A 23,620-nucleotide genomic window follows, 5' to 3' on the forward strand; every position below is an offset into this window, starting at 1 on the left:
AATATCACTGTTTCATGGTATCATGGTCTGGTTGTTACAGCTCTAAAATTTGTTATTTTTAAATGTCTTGGTAAAAAAAAAAAAAAAAAAAAAAATTCCACTGAGCAACATACAATATTTGAAACAGTAGTATTTTTTTTTCTGAAACGTTTGCTGAATTGTGGGTTGTCTTGCAGCTTTTGATGAGAAAAAGAAAAAAATAAGAAAAATAAAGATATATTTATTTAACCTAAATCTATATATATCTATATATATATATATATAAAATGTATATAATTTCTTATCATTTATTTATGTACTTTAATATACATAATTTGATTTAATAATAACCCAATTTGTAGCAAAACAATGTTCTGACTAGCTTTGAAATTATACTACATGCCTGAACGAAACAAACAGCAGAAACTCTGAAAGAGACGCAGATTAACTCTCTGACAGCAGGACAGCAGCAGGAGCTTCTGGAACACCAGATACAGCGTTTCTTTGGTAACCGGCTGTAAACAAAGCAGTGCTGTGCTGAAACACTGCTTTAATATGAGCTAAACAGAGACAAGATGAAAAGTAAATACCACGTAAACTTTTCTGAAGACAGTCAGTTCATCTCAGAAACACATTCATATAAATCCCCAAATCAATATTGAGGATTTCCTTCCAATAGTTTGTGCATCATGAACAGTGAGTGATCTGCCTGCTACAGTATTTTTCTCTGTGCGTCCGTCTTCTGCATCTCTGGCCTATGTTAACGGCCATTTACAGACTTAATATTGTCACATAAATTACATTTTGGAAAATGTTTGCATTGCAACGCCATTGCAATGCAAGTCCAGAACAGAGACAAGCTGCAGTAGGACAAAATACATCTGGTTGCCGATCGCTCCAGGGGAAACTACTTCGTTTATGCACACTTAGTTTTTAATTGTGATGATTTTGGTTCACATTTAACAAAAACCCACCAATTCACTATCTCAAATAAATTAGAATACTTCATAAGACCAATAAAAAAAACAAAACAAAAAAAAACAATTTTAGTGAATTGTTGGCCTTCTGGAAAGTAGGTTCATTTACTGTACATGTACTCAATACTTGGTAGGGGCTCCTTTTGCTTTAATTACTGCCTCACTTCGGCGTGGCATGGAGGTGATCAGTTTGTGGCACTGCTGAGGTGGTATGGAAGCCCAGGTTTCTTTGACAGTGGCCTTCAGCTCATCTGCATTTTTTGGTCTCTTGTTTCTCATTTTCCTCTTGACAATACCCCATAGATTCTCTATGGGGTTTAGGTCTGGTGAGTTTGCTGGCCAGTCAAGCACACCAACACCACGGTCATTTAACCAACTTTTAGTGCTTTTGGCAGTGTGGGCAGGTGCCAAATCCTGCTGTAAAATGAAATCAGCATCTTCAAAAAGCTGGTCAGCAGAAGGAAGCATGAAGTGCTCCAAAATTTCTTGGTAAACGGGTGCAGTGACTTTGTTTTTCAAAAAACACAATGGACCAACACCAGCAGATAACATTGCACCCCAAATTATCACAGACTGTGGAAACTTAACACTGGACTTCAAGCAACTTCGACTATGAGCTTCTCCACCCTTCCTCCAGACTCTGGGACCTTGGTTTCCAAAAGAAATACAAAACTTGCTCTAATCTGAAAATAGAACTTTGGACCACTGGGCAACAGTCCAGTTCTTCTTCTCCTTAGCCCAGATAAGACACCTCTGTCTGTGGTTCAGCAAATTCCTTGACACGTCTGTGTGTGGTGGCTCTTGATGCATTGACCCCAGCCTCAGTCTATTCCTTATGAAGTTCACTCAAATTCTTGAATTGATTTTGCTTGATAATCCTCATAAGGCTGCAGTTGTCTCGGTTGGTTGTGCATCTTTTTCTTCCAAACTTTTTCCTTCAACTCAACTTTCTGTTAACATGCTTGGATACAGCACTATGTGAACAGCCAGGTTCTTTGGCAATGAATGTTTGTGGCTTACCCTCCTTGTGAAGGGTGTCAATGATTGTCTTCTGGACAACTGCCAGATCAGCAGTCTTCCCCATGATTGTGTAGCCTAGTGAACCAAACTGAGAGACCATTTAGAAGGCTCAGGAAACCTTTGCAGGTGTTTTGAGTTGATTAGCTGATTAGCATGTCACCATATTCTAATTTGTTGAGATTGATGAATTGGTGGGTTTTTGTTAAATGTGAGCCAAAATCATCACAATTAAAAGAACCAAAAAGTTAAACTACTTCAGTCTGTGTGCATTGAATTTATTTAATACACGAGTTTCATAATTTGAGTTGAATTACTGAAATAAATGAACTTTTCTATGACATTCTAATTTATTGAAATGCACCTGTATAGATGCCAGAAAACGACACAAAACAATGTAGTATACATGCCAGAATTCTGCCACGGAGATACACTAAAAACAGAGAAGAAGACTTGGAATATGCACATTAGTATTGTTGGCAGTATAGAATGTGGTGTTGTAATTTTCATTTATTAATCTGTGTTAATGTTAGTTAATAAAAAGACAATCGTTCAGTGTTTGTTCATGTTTTTGTTGATGGTACGTTATGGTTTCTCTCTCCCAAAACACCGGGTCTGTGTGGAGGAAACAGTTATACGACACAAAATTTATGCGTATACAGCTAAACGCATCTCCGTGTGGACGGGGCCTGAAAAATGCTGGGTTAAATCCAACCCATTGTATTTTTTGATATTGCAATTAAAGTATTTTAAATATATTATGCATTAAATATATTATGCAAAAAAAGCATCTTTACAAATCTGTAATTGCATATATATTTTAATAGAAGACAAAAGTTTCAATAGAAAACACAGTGGGGAAAATATTTATTTGATCCCCTGATGACTTTGTAAGTTTGCCCACTTACAAAGAAATTAAGGATCTGTAATTTTTATGGTAGGTTTATTTGAACAAATAGAGACAGAATATCAAAAAACCAACCCCCCCCCCCCCCCCCAAAAAAAAAAAAAACCAAAAAAAACAAAAACAAACCAACAACAACAACAACAACAACAACAACAAAAAAACACATTATATAAAGGTTAGAAATTGATTTGTATTTCAGTGAGTGAAATAAGTATTTGATCCCCTGCCAATCAGAAAGAATTCTGGCTCCCATGGTTATGTGCCCACGTGGAACACGGATTAGTCCTGTCACTTTATGAAGTTACTCCTAATGTCAACTCGTTAGGTGTATAAGACACCTGTCCGCACAATCTGTACTTTCCATTCCAACCTCTCCCACCACCATGGGCAAGAGACAAGATTGTAGATCTGCACAAGGTTTGAATGGGCTACAAGACCATCAGCAAGAAGCTTGGTGAGAAAGAGACCACTGTTGGTGCGAAGAAATATAGAACAACCATCAACTGACCTTGGTTTGGAGCCCCGTGCAAGATCTTGCCTCATGGGGTAAGGATAATCATGAGAAAGTATTGTGGTGGAAACACAGAAAAAAGTTCCTGGAAAAAAAGTCCCTGGTAAAATCTTGGACGAGAACTTCTTTCCCTCAGCCAGAACACTGAAGATGGGTCATGGGTCTTCCAGGACGACAATGACCTGAAACATACCGCCAAGGCAGCAAAGGAGTGGATCAAGAAGAGGCACATTAAGGTCATGGAGGGGCCTAGCCAGTCTCCAGACCTCAGTCCTATAGAAAATCTGTGGAGGGAGCTGAAATTTTGAGTTGCCAAACGACAGCCAAGAAACCTTAAGGATTTAGAGAGGATCTGTAAAGAGGAGTGGACCAAAATCCCTCCTGAGATGTATGCAAACCTGGTGACCAACTACAAAAAAACATCTTACCTCTGTGCTTGCCAACAAGGGTTTCTGCACCAAGTAATAAATCATGTTTTGCTTAGGGATCAAATGCTTATCTCACTCACTGAAATGCAAATCAATTTCTAACCTTAATATAATGTGTTTTTTGGTTGATATTCTGTCTCTATACGTTAAAATAAACCTACCATAAAAATTACAGACCCTTAATTTCTTTGTAAGTGGGCAAACTTCAACAAATCAGATGGGGATCAAATTAATATTTTCCCCACTGTAAGTTTTTTTAAAAAGTATATTCTTCAAATTAATTATTTATTTATTTATTTTCATAAAGTTTTTTATAAGTACATCTGTTCTATATGCTGAAATATGCTTCTCTTTCACAAGGGAATTTTTGCAACAATAGTCAAAATATTAAAAATAAAATAATCTGGCAAAAAAAGGAACTTTTACATACCGAATAAAAACAAAACAAAAAAACAAATAAAAAAAAAACTGCTGTCACACTACTGAAAAATATGATTAAGTTTGTATCGCAGCTTGTAGTTACTCTTCATCATTGATGAGGCACAGTGCTCATAGAGGCAATGCCAGTTTGACTTTGGTTGCCTCATTTCCTGCTTCCATTTCCTGCTTCCATTTCATCTGTGCATTTTGAGATAAATGAAAGTGGCACAACCAAAATTAAAATATCATTAAGTATGAAGCTGTCATTACTGTTTAAAACAGGTGTGTATAACATATTACTGAATAAAGAAACTAAATGATCGTCCAGTTCATACAGAGACCGTCATCATTTGTGCAGCAAGTTGCAGAGCTTTAGAGCCAGAGGACCAGTGATCCATCTGATAAAATCATTTATCAGACTATGATTACCTGCTCCATTTCATCCCACAAGCACATAGGTGTTGTACCAAGTAGACAATTAGTTCTACAACTTTCTCATATTTGTGCAGTCTAGTCCCAGATCATATGTGCTTGTTCAGTGGCACTAGCAACAGCAGGAGGAAAATTCCTCCATCCACAAACTGTGTCCCGCTTTATTTGCTTCTCATTTGTTTCGAATGCCTTTCTGTTATGACCAAATCTGTTTGGAGAAAATACAGTGAGCAATTTGCATTCACAAAGCATGTTTAAAGCAAACTGCATGGCAAACTTGTAAGATGATTTGTGTTTGAGTAGTGTTGGGAGAAAATAATTAAATGTAGTGACTAACTGAACTACATTCAGCATGATTTTTCTTCAGCTGTGTGGGACACACTTTCTAGTTGGCTGCTAGACCCCGGATACTGCACAGTGATTCATTGGATAATATTCAAATGTTTTTTCTGGACAACTAGTAAACTACTAAAATAAAGTAGTCATGCAAGACCTAATACTCATTAGGTCTGGTTACTCCAACCCTCACCCTTGATAAACTTCAATCTCTTTGATAACGAATAATGCTATGATTTACAAATGCCCTTGCCTTGGCATAGGATCTCGAAATTACCCAATGGAAGTTTTTATCTTTGGTAACCTGTTCTGCTTGAGCATGTGCACTATCCACCATCTCTGACTCAAACTCATTTCAATTACACATTCCAATCACTTTCCAAAAACTGACCCTGAACAAAGATTTCAGATAATTCCCTTCCAGATATTTACTTACCCAAGGTAATTTTCCTAATCATCTGTGGACCTGCTAATATCAAAAATACAAAATGAAAATACAACTATCCTATCTTTAAATGGGTTCCATCCTTTAGCTTGAGACGTTCCAGCATTTTAATTCGGTTTACGAAGATTATTCCCCTCAGTCCAATTTCCTCTTCCGATTGGAGATAATGTCTGTGGGAGCAGAATACACCCATAAATGAGGGAATGAGCCTATTAATCCAGCAGCCGTAGTCAAGTTTTGGAGATAACTGGGTGTTTACAGTTGGAGATATGGGCAGATAAAGAGGCAGAGAGAAGGGCAGAAATTATTGGGCTGACGTATTTGGAGTAGTTTGTGGGATGTCAACGTGCAGTGTGGGACGTACTGGCTTGCTGAAGCTACATGAACATGTGGGTGGGTGGGTGATTGGTTGGATGTGTGATTGGCCTCCTGTGGCGAGGCAGTGCTGAGCCCAGAGTAATGGTTTAATCAGTGACCAGCAGTATGGAGCTATGTGTTTGCTCCACGGGAATGCCGTGGAAACAAGACTCCATGCTGGCACACTCTAATCCCACTTTGCCTCTTTATATGTGTTTGTGTGTCATGTGGGCACAAGGGAGTGTGTCTTTTTGAATGCACACTACAAAAGCCTTGCATGAAACAGGTTTACCTCAGCAAATCTCCCAATCAGATGAGCAGGTCTGAACCCTCAAATCTACAGATTTATGGCAAGATTACACCATCCATTCCCACGTTGATGTCCACCATGCTTGCTTGCTGTAGTGAGTCTGTGTGACATCTACACGACTGTATGATGTATGATGCAGTTACGTATGTCAACATTCCATAGCAGCAACTTAGTGCTCAGGGTTTATAAGAGAACAGGACAAGGATTACAGAACCGTTGAGTGGGAAACCAACTCAGAGAGTCACAAGCATGTTCAAGTGCACTGGGATGAATGGCTGACATCGGCAGACAAAAGAAGCATGCTTTTAGATCCTGTTCTGAGAAACGTCTGACTTTCACATTGACGTCAGTGTAAAAAGGGGTGACTCAAAATCTGAGAACTTTACATTGTGTCTCAAGCAAAGAAAAGGCCATTTTGTGTCTAAAGCTGAATGGATGTACTTGTTCCATTTGTCCATATAACAGAGTCTGTCCATTACTGTTACATACAGAAGCATGCATCGACCAATCATTTTTTTTTTTTTTTTTAAAAAAGTTCCCTATATTTGATTGCAAAGTGTTTGATGCTGGAGAGCTGAAGGAATGAATTTCAGGAGTACTGAGCACTTCATTGATCAGTTTTTCCTGTGCATGGAACTCTGTGGGTCAGACCCACCCCCTCATCTTTCATCACAATGGACAGCTCCACAGGTTCCCCCTCTCTATTTGTCAGCACCATGGAGAGCTCCACTGACTGGGTTTTGTCTTCTGTGAGTGGAGGCGGTTGGCGGCCATTTTACATTGCTGGATCTTCAAACTCTTTGAAAGCTCTTGTTCAGATAAAGTATGCCACTCTCGGGCTCTCTCAGCCAGGCACAATGATTAACCCTATGGCACCTAAAGCCCTCTTAACATGTCTCTCTTGCTCTCTCTTAAATTGAGTGTAAATGGCAGACGACACGTGTGGGCAGATAGGGCTGGTGGTGGGTCTAGGGTCAGTTCTCTCCTCGAGGTGCTGGTTTTGTTCAGGTATTTGGTTATTGGCTCCCAAAGCGATTTGGACACATGGGAGATGATTTTCTATTCTCGAGCCTTGCATTTGGGTGGTAGATGGCATCCGGCCGAGAGCTGTGTGAAGGAGTGGGAGGATGTTAACAGAGTGTGTACGTAACTCTCACAGTTTGTTTGAGCGAGAGGGTAAATAGTTTGCTGCTCAGGACTACGAAGGCTGAACATATGATCACTGGCTGTGAAAAACCCTTGTCCATTTATCTAATTATTTCTTTCTTTTCCCTTTAAAGGATTTTTGTGGGTCATAAAATTTTGCTGTAATAAACAGCTCCCTATGCTGTTAGAGTTATTTTTAATTAGAAGGGTTCTTTATGACCTGCTAATTACATCAGTAATCCATGCAATTGGTTGGCTCATTCTAAAATCAACATGAAGTCAAATTTGACCCTCGATTCATCACTTCCCAAATGTTTTTCATAATTGCTTGTTATATTGTTTTGCTCTGCCTCTCTTTCTTTGAAAACTCCAACTTTCTATCCACCTGCTATGTTATTCACATGTATAAAATCAGGTCCCGCACCCACAATTTTTCTTGTTGAATATCCTGTTTCGCTCAGATTTATCCTAAATTACAGAAGTAAAATGAGTTGTAAACAGTGTTGCTGAACAGTTCATGCTGAATCTGTGTTTATCTTTCTTCATGCAGCATTAAGTCGCTCTGCAATGCCATTTGGTCTGATGCGGAGGGAGTTGGCATGCGAGGGTTACCCCATCGAGCTCCGCTGCCCCGGCAGTGATGTCATCATGATCGAGACAGCCAACTACGGCCGCACGGATGACAAGATCTGTGATGCTGACCCCTTTCAGATGGAAAACGTACAGTGCTACCTGCCAGACGCCTTCAAAATCATGTCACAAAGGTATATCAGAACAGTGTTTGTTTTTACAGTTCCTATTTGAGTTATAGTTTTTGTCTTTTGATGACCAAAATTATAGTTTGTCATATTCATTCATTTTAGTCAGTATTGCCTCTAAATAGTAGCAGCCGAAGATGACATTTTAGTTACTGATAACGTGAAAAAAATGTGTCAAAGAGCAAACAAATTTTCAAGCATTTTGGGGGGGAACTATTCTATTCTATTCTATTCTATTCTATTCTATTCTATTCTATTCTATTCTATATTCACACTTCCATTCAACAAACCATTGGGGTCGGTATGTGTACAGTTGTGTTCAAAATTTTGCATACACTTTGCAGTATCTGCAAAATGTGAATTATTTTACCAAAATAACAGGGATCAGACAAAATGCAGGCTATTTTTTGTTTAGTACTGACCTGAATAAGATATTTCACATAACAGACGTTAAGATGTTTACATGCTGTATAGCCCACAAGAGAAAATAATAGTTGAATTTGTCAAAATGACCCCATTCAAAAGTTTACTTATGCTAGATTCTTAATACTGTGTTGTTACTTGGATGATCCACAGCAGTGTTTTTTTTTTTTTTTTTTTTTTTTTTTTTATAGTTGTTCACGAGTCCCTTGTTTGTCCTGAACAGTTAAACTGCCCGCTGTCGTTTAAAATCCTACAAGTCCCACAAATTCTTTGGTTTTCAAGCATCTTTTATGTATTTGAACCCTTTCCAACAATGACTGTATGATTTTGAGATCCATCTTTTCACACTGAGGACAACTGAGGTTCAAACGGCCTCTAAAGCTCCAGAAGGAAAAACAATATTTAACAATATTGATGTTTTTATTGTATTTTTGATAAAATAAATGCAGACTTGGTGAGCATAAGACACTTACATTAAAAAATCTTACTGATCCAAAACCTCATCAACCATCAACAATATCTTTTAATTAAAACCTTTCTGATTATCATCATGATGCACATTTCTGGTCTTGTCTTCATTATGGTTTCCAGTGGGGTTTTTCAACATAAACACTGCATAGGATCGAAAGGGTGGTACAAAACTCTGACTGTTCATGTTACTGTTTTGTTTTGTATGCACTTGTGTATTTTAGAGTCTATTGATATGGTTGAGTGGTTAAGTGACTGTTTAGCTTTTGTGTTTGAATAATGTGTATAAATGTTGTGTGTGTGTGTGTGTACCCCGCCTGCAGTTCCAGTCCCTGTCTGTGCTCAGCATTTGCTTCCTCGGAGACGAGATCAATGATTCCCTCTTCTAGCTATCCATCAGCCTTGTAATAGAGAAAGAGAGAGAGAGAAAGTGAAGGAACTGAGGAGGCATGTGGGAGGGATGAGTAGAATGAGAGAGGGATTGGACTGGGAGTGACTCTGCACTAGTAAAGAGATGATGAGGGGATATATGGAAAGAGGGATTTGAAAAGAGAAGTGTCTCTGTGTCTTTTTGAGGTGCAATAAATCTTTACCGTGCCAGATCGGTGTTTTCATTTTATACCGATAACAGCCCTGCATTCTTACATTTATCTACTTTAGTCAGAGGCAATGGCTGTAAGTAGGTTTGAGCTGGTGGAATAGTCTGCTGCCTCCGCACCCCTCCGACTGACACTGTCATCTGTCACATGATCACGACGGGTGAGAAATTATTACCGTGCTTGCCAAGACTCATACTTAGGAGTACAAATTTGACAAACACTATACCCTGAGTGTTCAATTTTTGACATGCAGTCTGTTCCACACCAATTGTGCTACAAGCATGAATAGCAATTCAAGTCGTGTGTATTTTTGAGGAGAGTTTGATATTACTTGGAGATTTGTAGACAAAGACAGAGACTTCACCAGTGTACGGTCACCTAGTATCATGCTACAAAACACTCCCAGAATCGTTTAAGTAGTTGTCAAGCAATATGTCAAGATTTAATTCCACAAACCTCGTAAACTTCCAGTCATTTGATCCCCTGAAGTGTGAATTGTATGTATAAAAAAGCAGCTCTGACGTACTAATGTTGTGTAACCGTCCTTATGAATGAGAAACAGTCAAGAGATTGCATCTGTCACTGGATGCACACAAATAAGCAACTTTAAAATCTAGATATTAAACCCTTCTGAACTGTTTCTAATTGGTTGCTATGTGATAATAATAAAGTATCGTCTCTTAGTGTGATGTGGGGTTTATTTAATAAAATGTCCTTACCTTGTTTACGTTCCATTTGAATTTGAATTTGAATTTATTCATTTTTATTAATTTTTTTTAGGGCTGTCAAATGATTAATCACGATTAATCACATCCAAAATAAAAGTTTTGTTTACATAATATATGTGTGTATACTGTGTATATTTATTATGATAATATAAATACACACACATGCATGTATATATTTGGGCGAAGAATAATGTTATTTTTAATCTTATTCAATATAGCTTTTTTATACCTAATACATAAAATATAAGAATAATAAATATATAAATGTATAATTACATTTGTAAAATATTTTCTAAATATATAATTTATGTGTGTCTGAGTATTTATATATACATCCATAAATATACCCTGTACACAACCATATATTATGTAAACAAACTTTTATTTTGGATGGTGATTAATCGTGATTAATCAATTTCAATACATTAGCCTATTTTTTTTACATGGCCTTTGGATTACGCATATCATTAATTTACATTTTATTAAATTCCGAATATACCCATGATAAAATATGCCAGGTAATTAAATTATATATTTTTAAAATATAATCCTATAATAGGATTAAGTAAATGTGTATTATTTTAGTAAATATTATGTAAAATAAATATTAGTTTTGTCATACTTTTTTGTTTTATTGTTTTGGGTCTCTTGCGTTCACCAAGGCTTTTTGTGGAAACCATAATACATTTGTTTTCAGGATTCCTTGATGAACAGAAATATCAAAATATCAGAATTAATTTGCAACATAGACTTTTGTAAAATTATAAATGCCTTTACTGTCAGCTTCTGAGTATATTTTCCAGTGTTCGGATCAACTGCTACAGTTAGAACCGATGAATGCAGTTAACAGGTTTCATAAATGGAGAAAAATCAGTCCTCAACAATACTTCAACATTAAATGTGTTTCATTTTGAAGGCTGTGCACTCTGGAGGTTTTGTTTTTTGTGCAGTTTGGGCTGTTTGAGTTTTGTTTGCTTAGGTATGTTTTATAAAAGTTTCCGGTTATTAATCGTTATGTGTTTGAAAGTTTTTTGTTATTTCTTTTTTTATAATTTGTAATATATTGGTTACTTTTCTGAAATGAGACAGCTTTAATGATATATGCAGCTGACAGTGTGACCTCAGGAGGGCACAGCCTTCAAAATAAGACAAAGCGAACGGCTGCGATACAAAAGACCTCAGTAGGAGGCAACACAAACAGAAATACATGAGAAAAAAAAAATGCATCGTGGTTTAAAGAAAAGTGACTTGATATGTTGGTGGAAATAACAGATGATTTGCACAGCACAGTAACAAACCCGGGACACATTTACAGCTACACACCCACCGTAGGTGTAGTGTGCAAACTCAGAATACCTCTACCTTGTGTGTGTGTGTGTGTGTGTGTGTGTTTGTTTTAGGGATGTATAAATATATAATAAAATAAAAAGTTTGTTAAAATTATTGAATAGATCTAACACACATTATGATCTCAGTTTATTGACTTTAATCTGTATTTTTTATATATATATATATATATATATATATATATATATAGTGACTTTATTTATATATACCTTTTAAAAATTTTATTCAGTGGCAGAAATGAACTTCCATACATAACAGCCTATTTATTTGAGAAAATGTAAAAACTAAATCCTTTCTTTGACTGATGGAATGATCATTGACTTTGCTTTTATTAAACACCTTTCTCTCTCTCTCTCTCTCTCTCTCTCTCTCATCTCGTCTCTCTCTCTCTCTCTCTCTCTCTCTCTCTCTCTCTCTCTCTCCCGTCTTCTTAGGTGTAATAATCGCACTCAATGTGTGGTGGTGGCTGGGTCTGATGTTTTTCCTGACCCCTGTCCAGGAACCTACAAGTACCTGGAGATCCAGTATGAATGTGTGCCATACAGTGAGTAACGACACAGACACTCCATCCCAACAGCCCCACCCCCTCGCCTCTCCTGCCCCGCCCCCTTCACCTCCCACCCTGCCCTGCCCCCACCCCCTCAACCAGCTGCCATCCCATATAAACAAGCTATTGACATACACACACACACAAAAAAGAATAAATAAATATAAGTAGAGTATATAAATATTAGTGAGTGCATTCTCTCCTTCACGCACACATGCTCTCTCTCTCTTTCTAACACTCACACACACTCTCTCACACTTTAAACCGTTTTTTTCCATCGACAGTGCGACGTTCCAGAGGCTGAGGGAGATTTTCACATCGGGGAGGTGCTCCGTACACAAACAAACACACGAACGCAGGGGAAGATAAGCATTCAATATCCCCAGCTCTGTGCAGACTCAGCCTTTATTGGCGATCATAGGCACACAAACACACTTGTGCACAGCCTCACACAGTACCAAAATGACCCCAAGGGTGCTTTATCTGGCATTAAACACCTTTACCTTGCATCTGACAGACAATCAAAATGAAAATTGTGCCACGGCGAGGCGGCAAGCCGCGTGCGTGTGTTGCACAATGGGAATGTTAACACAAACCTCAAATTTATTTCAGACAGCACGACCCAAAGTCGCACACATGCTAATATTCCCATGGCAACGCTCGGCTTTCTGCGTCACTCGTGAATGAGAGGCAGGGTGTGAATTTCGAGGGAGTTCGGGAGCCGGGCTCATGTGAAAATCTCCCGTCAGATGGTACCCCCCCCTCCCCATCATGAGCGTCGACTTTATGTGTGCAGGTGGTCCAGACGGGGCCGTGACTCAGCAGAGGGTGGGTCTGTGGGGCTTTAGGAGGGTAGGTTGGTGTTGGAGGGATGTTAATGGGTTTTACTGTGAGCGGGAAGGGGGTTATTAACTCTAATCTTTAATCCTGGGGTCGGTTTCTCTGCTCTTCCCACAGGAAATAAAGAGGATGGAGTACAACCCGCCAGTCCGCTCTGCCTGCTAATCCTCCTTTCTCTTTTTTCTGCGTTCTGCTTTCTTCGTGTGCTCTTCTCATTCGCAATCAGTCTTCTGACATTTGTATTTCTCTTCCAGTCCTTTGTTTTTACACACTTGTGTTTTTGTTCTTTGTTTCTCTTTTGAGTCACCTGCTGAATTCTCCTTTTCTTTGTCTCACACATACACACGCTCTTTAGCCTTCATCTCTTTTCTTTTTCTGTTGACATGCTTTTATTCGATCTCCACCATCACTTCCCCTTTTTGCTGTCTCTTTCTCTTTCTTTTGCAGGTTTTGGGAGACATCCAGAAGAGTTGAGCGTTTATCTTTAAAGCTCTTTCTCTCTCTCACATACACACTTGTGCAAAATGAACGAGACTCTTCAGCCCACACTCTTTGACCACCTTTGCTCAGCGGCCGTAATCCACAAACCGCTTCCACACAAACACATCAAAACACACAGTGCAAATACTATTCCTCGCTTTCCTCTTTCGGGTGCTTAGCGAGACTCAGATTTACTTCAGAGGCAGCGGCTAGTCTCTCCCCCTCTCTCTCAAAAACTTTTGTATTTTAATAGTATTCTGCTGTTTTGTCTGTGTTGAAAGAATTTCATCTGTTCTTTTGTTTCATTATTTTGACAATATTTCATTGTTGATTCAACAGCTGTTTTATTATTTTGTCGTTGTTGTTGTCACAACTTTGTGTTTATTTTTTATATATATTTTGACAATATTTATTGGTTGTTTTGACAATCATTTTGTCTCTCTTTTGACCTTATTAATTTTGGCAGCATTTAATTGTTTGCTCTTCAGTGTTTTGTTTCATCAACAGAATTTTGTTTTAGCATTTTATTATGTTGTCTTCTCTTTTTAAATTTTTCATATAGTAGCCTGTTTTTTTTAGTATTTCAGCAGTATTTTAATCATTTTATCTTTGTTCTTTAAGCATTTTGTTTAGTTATTTTTAGCAATATTTTGCTATTTTGTATTCGTTAAAATGTTTCTTCATTATTTTGACAGCATTTCATTATTTTCTCATGGTCATTTTGTTTCTGTTATTTATATTATTATTATTATTATTATTATTATTATTATTATTATTATTATTTTGTTGTCGTTTTCTCAGACTGGAGGGAAATGGCTTAAAACCAACACTGGCTTGGCTTTCTCTCATGTTTTCACTCCTTTTATGTATAGTAGGTTAGATTCTCTGCAACAGGTTGTATTTCTGATGGAGTACAGTAAATGTATAGGGCATGGCTAGTTTGCGGCTGCTAAGTCTGTGCATTATGACATATGTTGGTGAGTGGCAGGTGAGTCACAGCTGAAATGCTTGCACGCCTCACCAATCTGCTCACCGCTTCATTAAGCCTGTCACAGTTATTTCATCTGTTTTTTCTTTAGTCACCATCTCTAGCATGTTGGTTTGAAATAGTGCTGTGTACAGAGGTGAGAGGATGCGTGATTAACTAGCCGCTGACTTGCATTTTATCTCCTATTTTTAAAAACTTTGTTTATGGTGTTTGAGGAATAGAGAGGTGAGGAAAATTGGGACCTGATTCCTCCGTGATAAAAAGTTCTCGCTGTCTGAAGTGACAAAGAAGAGCCAATTATTGGAATCCTCCATCAGTCGCATCTCCCCTGAGGGACTGTGGGCACAGAATGGACGCGCTCCTCTCCGGGCTCCACATGTTGTTGGCTAGTGTGGCGGAATAAATAGAAACGTGCCTCAAATATATCCAGACATCACGCCCCTCTTACGCCGAATCAATTCGGCCATTTTTAATTACCGGGGGATGGTGGCATCGCTCAGGCCTCTGTGGAGATTTGTCGAGATTAATTGAATTTACTGTGCCTAATTGCTCTGATAATGCCCCATCTTTCACGGCTGCTGGAGAACACGTTCCACGCCATTATTGGCGTGTTTACCACTGACATATGTCCGTTTGTTTGTTTATTTAATATGAAAGGATGGAGGAATAAGGGCTACTGCGATTAAGGACATAGCTTGGCTTGCAGCGCTTCTGACAGACTCTTGTTTGTGCGCGAGCGCCACAACCTCCATGATAACAGCCACACGAGACAGAATGGCGTCAGATTCAGCCAAACTGTCTTTCACTCACACACACTTAAAGACAGAGTCAGTATGCCCGCCCGCCAACACACATGCATAAACGCACTCATTCGCGCACAACCTCGACCGCAGCCAACATGTCAAAGTCGGGTGCTGAGTGCCAACAGGAGTCAAACTTTCTGACCCTCATATCCACAGAGCTCAGTGTCTCCGAGGAAATGACAAACAAGCAGCTCTGCTCCAAACAGCAGCACTGACTCAGCGGAGACTCAGTTAAATTCCATATAGCCTGAGGACATGTTGGGGTTAAGGCTAGAAGGGATACAGCTGCGGCTACTGGGCATGCGCACATCAAAACTATATAATTTTTGTCACACTGTACAACAATAATTACTATTTTTTCATTATTGTAAGGGGTAGGTTTAGGGTTGGGGTAGGTGTAGACATTAGTAAAACACAATCTAATAGGTAGAATATTCATTTCATTGTTCGTTTCCGTTCGGATCAGTACCTCTTTTACCCACAACCCCATGTTGGCCAAGAAGCATTTAATGCATCCACGACCTCTATAATACGTCCTCGTTTGCTCTTGTGGCACAAATCTGTTTAGTCCAGTCATTTGGCATATTTCCTCGGTGTCCAGTGTCATTCTGCATTATATAACAAGACCGCACGCACTTGATACTTGCACTAGCTTATCTGATATCCTTAGCCAGGTCAAGAAAAGGCAATTTGATGCATTTAAAGAAATGCCATCTTAGGTTAGTCTTCACAATAGACAACTCACGCTTAAATGGAGCAGCGGCCAATAAAACTGTCCAGAACCTCAGTACATTAAGAGTAATGCCGTGGTCACGTCATTCCAGAATTACAGTGATTACGAGATGACAATTACTCTGAGCTGTTCATGTCCTCAGAATCAGACACTATTAATTTCTATGGCAATGCACTAAATGCCAAAATGTGGAGTGGGTGGCTAGTCAGCTCTTTTATGCTAAAAGTAAACCATATTTTATATCTGTGATTTATAATTAATATTTTTTTTTTTTGCAAACTATGCATTATTATATTATTTATATTAATTAGAATTGGATATATTAATTAAAAGCAGAATTATGTAGAAAGAACTACATAGTCAACTCTTTTATGCTAAAAGTAAACCATATTTAATATCTTTATTTTTATCTATATCTAACTTTTCATTATTATTATTATTATTACTACTACTACTACTACTACAGTTGAAATATATTATTTATAAATATAATTATATAGAAAGTACTAAAGTGATCTCTTTAATGTTATAAGGCTTATTTAATGTATATTTTAGCAAATTTTGCATTATTATTATTATTATTATTATTATTATTTATCACAATTCAATTATATTAACTACATAAACTTGGCATTATGTATTTATTAGACTAAGTTTGTAAAAATAATTCTGTGTATAATAATAATAATAACACTATATATTTGGAATTGGATCATTGTAAATGGTTATTTAACATACATTGACCCCAACATGTATTTTGAAATATATTTTGAAATGGTTTTACTAGGAACATGATCCACTAATGTTTGACAACCACAAGGCAATAAATTTTCTCATTATGAAATACATGCTACTTTTCTCAGCCTTATAAATTCTAAGTTTTTTTTTTTTTCATAGGGTGTAAATGTGAGAGAAAATATTTTAGTGATATTCCAGTTCAACTCTTCGGGAAGTGTTAAACAGTGGGAGTATGTATGAGCACTAGGTGTTTTGGTGTAATTTGGTCTTTGTGAGAGAGAGACGGGGAGCTTTGAAACCGCCGCAGCTGAGAGTCATTAATATGCACTAGGCCTACATAATTCTTGAATCTCATGAATGTGCGTGGAGTGACATGCACAAACAGTTTTCTGCTGGATTCATCTCCAACTCCACCTCTTGATGCCAGAGAAAAGCATGAGAAATTTTAGCGTGAGATGCGCTCTTGTGGCGATGCGAAGCACGCGCCGTTTGCTAGCTGTGCTCCTCAGGTGTGTGTTCATTAGCCCCTCTCATTATCACAAGAGTAATTGATAGCATTGCTGAGACCGCTGGGCTGAAGGGGCTCAAGGGCCACTGTTCTTGCTTACCAATGACAGGCAAATAAACCTGGAAGCCTTGAAAGAATCAAACTGAATCTGCATGCACAAGCTCTTGACGTGTTTGTAATGCGCAAGTGTTTATGTTTGTGTGATTGTGTGGATGTCTGTCTTTTCTTTTCCACAGGTGGAAGAGGAAACATGAATGAGTCAACTAACACTTCATCTTTCTCTTTCTCCCCACGTTTCCATAACAGCTTTTTGAAGAAATGTTCCTGTGTTCAGGGCCATAGCCAGGGCTAAAAAAATTCAGAGGTCCTTTTTTTTTCTTCTTTTTTTTTTCCACTGAGCTGCATGTGTGCGAGGGCTGTCAAATTACAATTAGAATTCGGAATATTCGTCTAATTTAAAATAAAAATCCACATTCAAGTGCAAAACCGGTATTCAAATTCACTGCACCCTCTTGTAGGTATATATATATATATATATATATATATATATATATATATATATATAACTCGATATATATATCTGTTATTTGAATCTGTTATTTGAATATAACTCGAATACTATTACAGCCCTAATGTTTGCATTTTAAGAGGAAATAACTGAAGGCATTGTCATAACAATTTAAAACAATGTCAGTGGGTAGTATCTTATTTGTCAATACCAGCTCTCTGCTTTGATTGATAGTATTTTCATTTTCATCTTTGTCAGTGAACAAAAGTAAACAAATGGTTGGCTGATATTTATACATTTTATGAATCATTTTATTAAACAAGTTACTTTATTGAAGGCTACCAGGAAAGCTACGTAATTAAGTTTAATAAATTCACAATATGTGACCATTCATTATTAATCATATGCCTAATATATGATGAAAACAGCTTCGTTAATATTGTTTCTTGTCCCCATACATTGACAGTTACGAATCACATTACAGGAATCACGTCAATTCAAAATGGCGAAGTTTATTAATTTGCATTCCTGATTACTTTTATCAGTCATTTCTATCATAAAACAGCTGACAGATATGAAATCTTTGGCTACTTACATCTTATCCCGCACTTTATAGCCGCTAACTAAAGCGTCGCGTTGAAATTCACGCTATGCAGCATCTGTGAACTTAAAGCTTGCCTGCTTTGATTTGATTGGTCATCTATCTATCGTTCATTTGTTTGTTTATTTGTTCGTTCTGTCTATTGTTTGTTATATTGTTCTTGCTATCATTTGTTCTGTCATTCTTTCCTTCATTGTAGCAATCATTCTACCTTTCTATTGTCTATTAGTGTAAACAACTATCATTCTGTCTATCATTCTGTCATCATGTCTTTGTGTTTCTGTCTTCCCCACTGTATTTCTCTCTGGCTCAAGGGGAAAAACACTATTGTTATGACTCAAATCCAGGTCACACAGAGAGAAGGCACATATGCCATGGTCCCTCAATGAAGTCTCATATGAATCGCCATTGTTGAGACATCTGTACAGAAAGAGAGCTTGTTCCTTCATGCAAAAACCAGTGCATAATATTCTCATCAGACTGCATCACCCTGTTAAACAAGCAATGAAATCACACACATAGAGGGATGTTTCTGTCGGCTATTTTTTTAATAAAATGAAACACTTTGCATAAGTGCTGTTATGTCACCCTTAGGGTGAAGAAATTTCTGTTGGAGTTTTACAGGAAAAATCGTTAAGTAGAATCTTTAAGTAACCCAAATTCCTTCTGATTCCCATCCTTATTCCCCCTGCTCTTCAGTTCTCAAATGGTGTGAGTGAGTTAGACAGTGACGACTGCCCGCTGCCTTTATACCGGCAGTGTAAGTGTCTGTATGTGTGAGATCACTTCAAAGACCTCAACTTCAGAACCTTAAACCCACACAGGCTCAAAAACAAGTGTCTCTTCCCCTTTCTTTTCTCCGCTGATCTCTCCATCCCTCTCTCCCTCGAGATCCCCCTCTTCAGATACTCCAGTTTGTCTTTTAGGAGACACAGTGGGTCTCAGGGGGGAAAGACGCTGAGCTTCACACGCTGCTTTCGTGTAGCCAGCTACAGGCACACACATGTCGCTAACACGTTAGCGGTTGCCTGAGCGCTTATGTGTGTACGCCATGGGTATAGGCTAACCCTACAAGCACATCCAGATCAGCGAGACAGACAAGCTGTCACTCACTGTCACACGCTGCCTGTCTCACTGTCATACTCACCAAAGCTGTTCTCGTACATACAAACACATACACAGTAAACTAAACCCAGAAAGAGAGAGAAACCACGCAATGGCATGCAAATAATTCCTGTATGATAATGTGGTCATACTGTATTTACTGTTGTTTAACGCATTTTCTTGAGAGAAATATTGAACAAAAGGTTCAAATTGGCGTTGATGAACAAAAAGCCGTTTGGTTTAAAAGTGACTTTTGTGTGAGCTGTGATTCATACATCGCTACACTGTTGACAATAAACAGTGGACCTTTTTGTGAAAATTTGCTAATGTTATTGCATCTTAAGTAGGCGGTTGCTGGTAAAAATAAGCTGCAGCGTGGAGCAGCCTTTACTCTGATAATCAAAAGACCTGCTATATGTGACTAGCACAAGTTTGACCTGGCAGACCATGTTTGACAAGCTGATTAGAGTGGGTAAACCGTCTTAACTTAACTGACCTCTTGACAGGACCAAACCATCTACCATGTTCCAAAAACCAGACTAACCACCCCAAACTTAGTTTTTCCAGCAGGCAGTGGAAACGAAATGTTCCTCTGTTCTGCCTACCTCTCTTTCTATATTTTTTCCTCTCCAACTTCTCCTTACTATGGCCTCTCTCCTCCTCTCAGCCAGTTTCTGGTTTTCAAAAATGTACCTCACCCAAGCCGCATGGTCCCACAGACCGCAATCAGTGACTGGCAGCTGGATCTTGATGGATTCACCTGATTAGTGTGAGTGGTAGGTGTTAGTGTTCTGTTTGTGTGAGAGAGAAAGATCGGTTGGTTGGCTGGTCCGATCTGAGCTGGGACAGGACCCTTTAGGTTCAGAGAGAAATCAGCCTTTCCATCACCTCTCTTCTCTCTCTCTCTCTTCTTCATCACTGCATCAATCTGTCTCTTTTAACCCTTTTTTCCTCCTCACAGCTGCAGAAGACCCCAGCACACTTGGGAATATTTTCGAAATGGCATTCTAGCACACTTACTACACAGCATATACTGCATAGGCCAAATTATTTATTTATTTATTTACATACTAAAAGGTTTTACATTCACATACTTGTGCATTGTACATTTAGGCCTAAAATATTTGCCATAACCTTGTGCACAACAAATTGTGGCCTGACACATTTCACAAAGCATTGCACATGAAATATATTTTGCGTAGTAAAAGACTTTGCATTCACATAATTGTGCATTTTACATTTTGGGCCTAAAAATATTTGCTAACCTTGTGGCGATACTAAGACCTTGCTTTTTATTATAAATTGCAAACCTGGCACATTTCGCGATGTGTGACAATTTAAAATAGTACTTGCATTTTTGAAACATTTGCATTCACATATTTGTGTATTGTACAATTTGGGCCTAAAATTGTTTCCTATAACAACCTTGTGGCAATGCTAAGAACTTGCAGTGTGTTTGCGAATTGTGGCCAATGTATCACAAATTAATTACAACTTGCATACTATAAGAATTTGCATCCCCATACCTCTGCATTTGACACATTCTGGGCCAAAATGTTCCCTATTACAGCCTTATAGCAATGCTAACAAAGTTGCGTTGTATTTCATTATGAATTGCGGCCTTACACATTTCGCAATGTGTGACAAATGAAATAGAACTTGCATACTAGAAGCATTTGCATTCACATTCCTCTTCATTGTACATTTTGGGGCCTAAAAAATGTTCGCTGTAATACAGCCTTGTGGCAATGCTAAGAACTTGCGTTGCATTATGAATTGCAACCTGACACATTTCTCAACATGTCAAATGAAACAGAACTTGCAAACTAGAATCATTTACATCCACATACTTGCACGTTGGGTGCTAAACATAGAAAGTCAAGTACAGCGCATTGCATTAAGGAATACATTATTCCACACAGTGCACTCTGTTGCACATATCTTCGGCAAATGTGCCAGGCCATGCAGATATTTCGGGTTAAAATATGCATACTGCACACAGTATACACACTGCATACTGCAAAACTGGTATGTGTGCTATGCCATTTCGAACATACATCATGTTCTTTCTCTCACAGCAGCCCAAAGATGCAGAAGCATGGATAGAGGAATGACAGACTGTCGGAGGGGAGAGGGGGTGGAGTGCGTGTGACTGGGGAAAGTGTATGTGTGTCATGTGACAGGAAGACTGGAGGGGGTTTTGTGAAACTTTGTGAAAGCAGTTGAGGCCATTCTCCCCTCTCATTACTCACTCGACTCATCCTCTCTGTAAAGAGCCTACATCACACTGACAGAATGATATGATTTCAGAAAGGATAGCCTTTTATTTAATCTCAATTTTCTCTTTTTTCCTGCACCTGTTTTTTCTTTCATTATCTTCACTCTCTCTCTCTCTCTTTCGCTCTTTCTTTTGCTCTCTCTGTCTTCTCTCTCTTTTTTCCGATGCTTGAATAGAAGTGGACCAAAAAGGTAAAGACCACAATGAACATAAAAACCACAGCTCGCCCTCCCCGCCCTCCTCCTATTCCTCCCCAACTTCCTCTTCCGTTTCCTTCCTTCCCTCATCCCCCTCTCCTAACCCAGCACCTTGTGTAGTACTCATGTTTGATGTTTATATCCCTACTTCTTTCTCTCTCTCTCTCTCTCTCTCGTTTTCTTCTCTTGCTTTCTCTGGCTTATTACAAACCTCCTTCCAGATGTGGTTCTTGTTTCAGATAACACCGACAACCGCCATCATACGTACGGTCCTGCATCCACGCACTAATCCCTGTGCACAGAAGACCTCATGCATGCATATCGAACATGCACACACGCACACAACTCTCATTTGAGGAAAAAGAGCAGATCTCTACCAGCTGTCCTGCTAAAAGTTCCAATTAAGTCTATTTGAGAAATTAATAACCATCCTTTAATCTGATCACTTCTACCCCAAGGGAAACACGCTCGCGACTAAATGTGGCACATGCACGCGTGCACACACTCTATTCTTTCTCTCTCGCACGCACTCGCACGAGCCACTTTACGTCGAGCGCTCCTCCGCTCTGCTTTTCTGTTGGACAGGAAGTCATTTCTCCCACCAAACCCATATCCTCCCCCGACACGCGCACCCATCTGTGCAATTCCACCCTCTCTCATGCACCATCATTTATTCATTTCTCTATTGTTTGCGATTAATTTTGTATCTGTCCTTCCAGATCCAAAGCGAATCTTTTTTTTCTTTCAGTCCCTTTTTTGTTTATGTCTTCCTTCTTTCAGGTTAACCCCTGTGTTTTCTTTGTACGTTATTTTGGATTAGAGTAACGATTTGTAGAGCTGGTAACTGCCTGACCCCCTGCCAAATGCTCTCTCCCATTTCCAGGTGCTTCAGTGTCTCTCTTTACAAGCTTTCTCTTTTTTGCCATGTCACGTTCTCTCTCTTTTTCATCTGTTCCTGTCCTCTCGGTTGATATCCTTCCAAATTCTCACGTGTTCATCAAAAGCAGCCACAGGTTTTCTGAGCCTACCTCAGATCCCCCCCTCCACACACTTCCTCTGGCCCCTCCTCTCCAATTTGTCATCTGCCAGTGGCGTCATTCTTCTTTTTAATCCTTTCTGTTTTATTGTCTGCTTTTGGACGCTGCTCAGTGGTGTCTCTAGCAGTCGCTCCCTCCCCGTGGTGTGTTTGCACGTGTCCAAAGGGGAGGGTTCGGTGGCAGTTGGCATCTCTGTAAGATGGCGGCTTTGTTAGGCAGAGCCGGTTCCACTCACACGGCCTCTCTCTGTGGTGCCAATCAGCTCGCAGCCTGATTCAGTTCAGCCAGCCAATCACAGAGATTCAGCTGTACTTGGTCCCCTTGCCAGTCTCTTGAGTATTCAGTTTCAAACTTTTTCAAGACTTGAACTGAGCTTGAACCAGGCATGATTCAGCCTCATATCATCTAAAGCTGGCTATATGATTTGAACAATCTGTTCCAACCCCTAGTGAGCTGTCTCGTTGATACTGTCTACATTGGCGACTATCTGCTGAGGCTAAGTGACAGATTTGAATTGTTCTCTACATAGGCAGCGACTATAATGTTAAAGTGGTCATACTAGGCCTTCAAGACTACATAAAATGGCCTAAAAGTGCGATTTTCTTTCCAGTGTTGACACATTTCCTATTGAAACAGAAGGTCAGGGCAGGGCATAAGTGAAGGGCTCATT

General features: G+C 38.8%; 1 protein-coding gene across 2 annotated transcripts in view; it reads left to right on the plus strand.

The window, feature by feature from the left end:
* Window positions 1-23,620, plus strand: part of adgrl1a (adhesion G protein-coupled receptor L1a) — a 103,265-nt gene that overhangs the window by 16,301 nt on the left and 63,344 nt on the right. Inside the window, exons 2-4 of one of the 2 annotated variants that reach the window (XM_042720120.1) lie at window positions 7,816-8,029; window positions 12,023-12,132; window positions 21,893-21,907. In XM_042720120.1, the coding sequence (XP_042576054.1) occupies window positions 7,816-8,029; window positions 12,023-12,132; window positions 21,893-21,907 (339 nt within the window). The remainder of the gene's footprint in view (window positions 1-7,815; window positions 8,030-12,022; window positions 12,133-21,892; window positions 21,908-23,620) is intronic. The other variant, XM_042720128.1, reaches the window with a different exon arrangement.

The sequence above is a fragment of the Cyprinus carpio genome, chromosome A3 (assembly GCF_018340385.1).
Source record: "Cyprinus carpio isolate SPL01 chromosome A3, ASM1834038v1, whole genome shotgun sequence".
Classification (NCBI taxonomy): Eukaryota; Metazoa; Chordata; class Actinopteri; order Cypriniformes; family Cyprinidae; genus Cyprinus; species Cyprinus carpio.